General features: G+C 40.5%; 1 protein-coding gene across 3 annotated transcripts in view; it reads left to right on the top strand.

Annotated features, from left to right (window-relative positions):
* The window catches only part of tpd52 (tumor protein D52), a 13,503-nt gene extending 11,023 nt beyond the window's left edge, over positions 1-2,480 (top strand). For 2 of the 3 annotated variants that reach the window (XM_031853974.1, XM_031853973.1), the window contains exons 5-7: positions 315-356; positions 1,556-1,604; positions 2,152-2,480. In XM_031853974.1, the coding sequence (XP_031709834.1) occupies positions 315-356; positions 1,556-1,604; positions 2,152-2,274 (214 nt within the window). In that variant the 3' untranslated portion in view covers positions 2,275-2,480. The remainder of the gene's footprint in view (positions 1-314; positions 357-1,555; positions 1,605-2,151) is intronic. The other variant, XM_031853975.1, reaches the window with a different exon arrangement.
* Positions 2,481-7,557: the final 5,077 nt, after the last annotated feature.

Genomic DNA, 7,557 nt, shown 5'->3' with positions numbered 1-7,557 from the left:
GTGTGTGTGTGTGTGTGTGTGTGTGTGTGTGTGTGTGTGTGTGTGTGATAAGATATCCCCCCACAGGATAATACACAGGATTAGTGCACACCCACTGTGTTAATACACAATCAATCTTAATGGGATCAAGCAGGATTTATAGGGTCTATGCACTTCGAATACTCCCAGATTGAACATATAGTAGAATGAAATAAGGGTTTGTACTCTATGTTGTGTCTTTCTCTCTTTGTTCTCTCTCGTCTGTGTTAAACTGTCTGCACTATGCTAAGATAACCACTAACACCCCCTTTCTTCTCCACAATACTGTCGGATAGCACACGCTCATTACAACACTCGGCTAGTATGCCTGTCATGAGGTAAGGGGAAGTTTGTGTTCACGTGAGTCTGACACACAGTGTTGAATAAAATATGGAGGAGGAGAAGGCTGCACAATGTGTTTGTGCAACACCAGAGAAAAGAGAAACTGGTGTGGCTTTAGTTCTGTATTTCCAGGTATGCATTGTACATAAAAAGGTCTCAAGTGTGCACCTTGAGAAGCGACCACCGCTAAGAGCGACTATGAGCTATCGGTGAAGCTGCAGCGCTTACTATCTTGCCCGGACAGAGCCCGGTTTCGTCAAGCTGTTAGAGGTCCTGCAAAAATCTTGAGATAACAGACATCTTTGAAGCTAGAGGCATCGTCTGTTAGATATGGAAACGCCCACTTTCAGAAACGAAGAAATGCGGTCTGTCCAGTGTTCTTTACTGGTTTAAAGTAGAATCACACAACAGGGTCTCTCTGCCGATTCCTAACCGAAGTATAGTTTACGGTGCAGGTCTGGATGGGTGAGATTAGAACTGCAATTCTTTTCCTTTATCAATGAATTTGTGGATTATTAACTGATTAATTTATGAAATAATTAATTGGTCTCTGAAATGTCAGAATTTTTTGAAATTATATATATATATATATATTTATAAATAAATAAAATATTTAGAATTTAAGGGGATGTCTTTAAATTGCTTCTCCAATAATCCAAAACTTGAAAGAGATTTAGTTCACTGTCAGAAGACTACATATTTGAGAGGCTAGAACCACTGAATTGATTGTCTGTCAATAAGCTTATTTATTAATTGTTTCAACTCTGAGATTAAAACATTAAATATATCACATTCATCCAAACCATTCTGACTTATATCCAACAAAATGATCACACAACATGAGCATCCATCTTTGTTTCTGCAGCTCTTTGAATCAAAGTTTTCTCATGAAAAGTCTGCCGAGATGTATTCAAAGTTGTATGAATCTCACACAGCGTTTCTAAATGCTACAAACGGATATTTCAGAGGAATATGTTTACTGTTACCTCCTCTCATCCTGTTCATTCTGCACTCTTTGTTATGCCTGATAAGTATCAGATATCATGACCTCTACAGATGTGATTACAGTCATGTCCTGCTTCCCTCTGTGGGGGGCAACTTGTTGTCTGCAACTAGAATGTAGAAGCATGCCGGATAAACTCAAACTATGTCAGTCGGTCTGTGATGTTGTTATTTATGTCTCGTTCTTTCACAGGAATGCACCAACTTTCAAGTCCTTTGAGGAGAAAGTGGAGACTTTGAAGGTAACGGATTAGGAACGGGACTAGTGGCTGCGTTTTCAAATATACACATTTCAGCCCAGGGCTGTGTATAAAACCACTTTCTAATCAGCATTTAAAGGGAGACTGTTAAACCTCTGCTGACCAGTGACTACAAGTGTCTATCACAGAACAACAGCACATTGAATTTATTTTCATTTTGAGTCATGAAGTCCAGCAACATTACTAGAAACAGTTATGCAGCAATGTGTACAGTAACTAAAGCTGGCAACGGTGAGCCACAATAACTCCTTAATATATGAACTGAGCAATGTTTTGTTTGTGAACTAAAACTTCTTCTGTTGAAGAGGAAGATTGTTTTATTTCTTCCTTCAAAAGGTAAATGGGTCTCACTTTAAATAGATTAATTTACAAGCTAAGTTCAGATATAGCAACTTTGAGCACAGGCTAAAATTTTAAATATTTGTTATGTTTTTTTTTTTTTGTGCGTCTATAAATTACAGTTAACTTAATTCATGGGAGTCAATCATTGAATGACTCTTCCTCACCTTTTCTCCTCCTGCTGCTTCAGACCAAGATGACTCCATCAGCGTCCACCGGGGACCCCGACCAGCAGGACAGCGACGGCCCCGCCACCGACACTTTGATCAGTCAGCCCGATGGCTCGGCCACCCGGGACACACCGATGAACTGAGACCTCCTGACCCCCTCCCCATCACTTGACCCTATCTAACCCCCGAACCGTAAACACTCTCCCCCTAAACTCTTGTGTGCCAGTCTTCCTTTACTTGAACAACAAGTGACTTCCCACAGCTCGTGATCTAATTGTCTGGTCTTTTTGTCCGACACGTGCGCTCACTTGTTGACTGGTGTGGAAACTGAAAGCATGGGATGGCTGCAGGCGTGCGGTCTCGTGTCCATCGTATATATATATATATTTGAGTCTATTCTCGCTCGCTGTGGGAGAAATCCTGCTTGCTGTCCGACTCCCCCCACACCCCCCCACTCCCTATTTCTCAGCTTCTGCCGAACCAGCAAAACTCAGATGCCAAACATGCTCCTAGATTATTTTTTGTCTCTATCAAATTAACACCGTTTCATGTTTTCTTTGAGTAGAAAATTGCACAAATATAGAAATATTACAAACTTGTTTAGAGAAGGATTTATACGTAAAACTTGTTTTGTTGTGTCTGCCTCCATTTTGGGGCCGTTCTTGGTTTACTGTGGTTTACCATTTTGGGGCCAATCTGATTTTCAGTTTTCTTTCATTACATTAATTTTAGGACACCACGCGCTCATAAAAGTAGTCTAACACTGTGTTCAGAATATGAATGTATGCCTTCTTCTGTCATATAGTTACACCACTTTGTATACTCTCACAGCGCTGAGCCACTGGTTGTGTGTGTGTCAACCGCAGCCACCAACTCCAAAGCTGGTATAGAATTTAAAAAAAAACCATCCCTTTTCCCCCATTGTTAAGAGTCTGTCAGAAAATGATCTCCACGCTTAGATAGTTACAGAAAAACCGCCAAGATCAGCAGAACAGCGGCAGAGCAAAACGCACTGTCACGGTTCAGCCTTGACCCGAGGTGAGAGTGGAATAAATATGTTTCTTCCAGAGCCAGAGTCAATATTTAAACACTTGTCCATTGTTTCTGCTGGGAGGTAACACCTAGTCCCTCCCCTTTCTGTCAGTTATCTGAAAGCAAGGCAAGAGACTCCACTGGCTGCTGTTTTGTGCACTGATGCATCATAACGGTGTAAACGAGTTTACCACATGTTATCCGGTACAAGTTTGACATTATTGTTTTTTTAGCTCTGTCGTTGGTTTGGTTCAGACTGAAGTATCTTAACTCTCTGATGGATTGGCACAAAATAACCTAACCTGCTAAAGTCAGATGATGAACATGGTAAACACTGTACCTGCTTACCATCAGCATGTTACTGTTTTTGTAAGCGTGGTAGCATGCTGACGTTAGCATTCAGCTCAAAGCAACACGGCCTCACGCAGCTTACAGCAGGGCCGCAGGCTCGCCGCCTGGTTCCTCCTGAATGTGCTGGTTTGAGAAGTTTTTAGAGGAATTTGCATAACTCGATCACAGTCCGCTTCTTTTGTCAACGGCAGGATTTACAGTATTTTCTGAAACTGCTGCTTTCATACAGATCAAAGTCTACAGAACAGTTACTCTTAACATGACATGAGAGTCAATCTGAACACAGCCATTGTTTCCTCTGGTACACAAATGGAAGACACAAGGACTTTACCGCATACTTCTAGCAGACCGGGCTGGTACGAGTCTTCCCCTGCTGGCGGACGAATGAATGAACATGAATGTGAAATCAGCTCTCCCTCTTAATCATTAGTGCTGCACTTTGCCACGCAGACTGTGGATCAGCACCACATACGGGCCGAGGGGGATTTCTGCTGTAAAGATCTGGTTTTCAGCAACCGTGACACCATTTATGAGCTGTGCAGTATCTGATGTCCTCATGTAAGCCATGACCTGGTTCACTGAGAGACTTTAATACAGCCTTTTGTCTCATTATTTGTGTTTAGTCACACACACATACACGATTTGTTTGTTCTTAAATTGGAACCGTGCAATGAAGACATGCTCTCAATAAACATACCTCTGAAGAAACCTTGTTCTGAGTTAACTGGTGTCTTTCTGCAACAAGGGGAGGGGGGGGGGGGGGGGTGTTTTTTGGGTATCCTCCAGCGCAAGATATTACTGTGTTAGAAAGATGTGACCTTTTTAACACACCAGTGTGTCTAACATGGGGAAATGCATTTACATTGACCCACAGAAGGTCAAAAAAAATCCAGCTTTAAAAAGCCTCATTGAACTGCAGTGCCTCATGTGAACACAGGAGGGCAGCCAAGAGTAGAAGCATCACTTGATGACTTCATTTGTCTTCATCCAGACGCATGGGCCCTGTTTCAGAAAGCAGGTTTGGTTTAAACTCTTAATTTAGCTAACCCTGAGATGTTCAGTTGAAAAGGCAGACTTCTGGGTTTTTTTAGTTCTAGGAAGAGAGGTGACTTAAACTCTGGGTGGTATTTCCTCGTTGATTCAGTCGAAAGCGCATGTCGAAGGTTTACTGAATGTCGGATATTAGTTTTATACTCGGGACTATCTAAACTAAAGTGATCGCTTTTATGCGCCGTCAGTCATTTCTTTGAACATTCAAATATTGCTCCGCATCAATTCCCCCTCTGCTCAGAATAAAACCTCTGCATGTCAAAAACACTGTCTGTGCGCATAAGACAGACAGCGTGTTCGTTTGTTATAGCAGTTCCACTAAAATGTTAATTGCACTGAAATGTGTAATGTCAGTTTAAATTAAAAAGAGGCCCAAAGTGTTCATGATGGGGATCATAAACATCTCACTACAATATCAAAACTATAATAATATTACTTTAAAGATCCGTTACTGAAGTAAAGTACTTCTGTAAAGATGTAATTAAGACAAAGTTAAAAAGTAGGATAGTTAAAACGACCGTTACTTTTTTTTAAAGAGGGGGGGGTATATGATACTAATAAATTTGGACATCTTTAGGCTACAAAATAGATTGCATTAAATGTCCATTTCACACAGGTGGAAAATAAACAGCAAAAAAAAAAACTCGGGCACTCTGCAGTCTGTGCATACAACAGATCATCAATTATATATACATATAAATAACACCACTGCGCCTAAGACTTTAGAATCTAAATAAAACATCTCCAAAGCGGACATGGTGGATAAGTTAACAATGTCAACTTCACAGCGGCTGCAGACTGCATCGTTTTTACACGCTGTGTAGCGGCTCCTCTGTCCCAGTATAACTAATGGGCCTCAATGGTTGCCGCTGGAGGATTCTTGAAATGTTAGCATTTAGCATGTTAGCCAGACCCAGCGTGCGCCAACTGTAAGGTAGAGGTCACGAACATCGTGGGTGTGTCACTCAGTGCGAGCCACGTGGTGTTAGACAGATGCGACATTTTTGTTTGACTTTGCATGCAGAAGTAGGCTCCACTACTGCTAATAGAAACCGCACCGCATGTGTGACGCTTGATTTGATTGTGACTTAAGTGTCCTCGGCCTGTGAACGCAGACATGTCTCCTCATTTCCGGAGTGATACCTCTCTGCACGTGCAGCTGTGTGGAGCCCCGCCCTCTTGTGGCCGCAGACACACCTGCAGCTGATTTATCTCGTTTCTTATGTTTCAGGACGTTTTCGGACAAGGATGTGACTTGAAATGTAGCAAAGTAGGCAACAATACTTGTGGTTATTCGTACTTATTCAAAAATATAATGAGTAGGCTTAATAGAAAACTATTTTGTTGCAGTAACGAGAATATTTTTTTTCTTTTCAACCAGAACTACATTTATTAAGGCATGTATTACATCATTATTGGGCTGAGATGAAGTTGCACTTAAGCTTGCTTTGAGCTTTTTCTCCGTCATGAGGTAAACTAATGGATGTATGAATAAACTCTAATTAAGTATTCTGATAAAGCACAGACAGTCACCATTTTGGAGAGTGTTATTAAGTGGCAAGAACTACATATCACTTAAAAAGTAGAAATCGTACGTATATCGCAAAACTGCATGACTCACATGCAGCAGAACGACCCATTATACTGTGTTATTGGAAAATTATAAACGGTGCATTACTGGGTAAGCAGTTTGTGGAGGCAAAGAGCATAGAAGGTAAGGCTACTGTATCAACACCTTCTGAGTAGTTTAGTTCATAAGAAAGCATCATATTTTAGAATGTATTCACCTATTTTGTGTGTAACTCCAAATCTGAAAAGTAACTAGTAACTATAGCTGTCAAGTAAAGGTAGTGGAGTAAAAGGTACAATATTTCTCTTGGGAAGCAGAAGCAAAAAGTAGCAGTAAAATTGAAATCTTCAGGTAAAAGTAACTTAAAAGTGGACTTAAATACAGTATTTGAGTAAATGTACTCAGGCATATTCCACTACTGGAGTATATTTTCTTGTTTATTTGTACGTTGAGAGCAAAGTGGAAACTGGAGTCAAATTCCATGCATGCGTACGCATACATGGCCAATAAAGCTGATTCTGAGACTATAACTTGTCAGTCATAAAATGTTACTTTTTTACTTTCAAGTGTTATTGAATAAAATGGTATCGAGTGTTCTTTGAAAAGAAAAGACAGTGACAGCGGCTAACAAACAGCTGCCAAAAAAAAAAATCTTTATTCAGTTATAACCAGATGGCTCCAGATTCTTCCAGTCACACAGATCACTCTGGAGAAGGCTAAACTGTAAACACAGAGTCAAACAACAACAGCACCAGAACGCAATTTACAACAATAACAATGGGCAGTTTCTACACACAGAGATCGGATAAGAAACAAAACTGGTACAGGGGTTAACAGTCAGTGTGTGTTAATTCTTCTTTGACAAAAATCATTATATAGAATTAATTTCATCATATTGTAGAAAAGAATATAAGAAAACATCATTGGTGCAACAGAGTGTAGTATTTGTGATATTGCAAGTGCGTTGTGTGGTGTGTTAATAAAGAATCTCATGTTTGGATTGAATGTGTGACACGTAACTGTCCGTGTGTAATACGATGAAGCAGGCCTTGTTTGAAATGTGCAGAGAGAGAACATTCAGTGCAAACATGGCTTAGTTTGTGTGTGAGTTTAGAAGGCAGAGAAAAATGTCCCAAATGTCTTCCCATCACCCCAAAGAGTGAGAGTGTAGAGACGCACTTTGATGTAAAGGAATTTTAGATAATTGGGGTTATTAGACTTCCTGCAGAGAGTTACAGGAGAAGATTAAAGCCACTCACACGACTGTTTGTCAAATATGAACGGTTAGCTTAGCTTAGCACAAAGGAACAGGTGGAACAGTATAGCCTGGCTTTGTACCAGCAACTCCACAGCACACAAATGAAGACGTCATATCTCACTTGTTGTATCTGTTCAAAAGTGTAAAAACAACATGTTGTTTACG

Source organism: Anarrhichthys ocellatus, unplaced genomic scaffold (assembly GCF_004355925.1).
Source record: "Anarrhichthys ocellatus isolate YVR2014 unplaced genomic scaffold, GSC_Weel_1.0 scaffold14, whole genome shotgun sequence".
Lineage (NCBI taxonomy): Eukaryota > Metazoa > Chordata > Actinopteri > Perciformes > Anarhichadidae > Anarrhichthys > Anarrhichthys ocellatus.
Note: the sequence above shows the minus strand (reverse complement) of the source record. Positions and strands in the feature narration are given on the sequence as shown.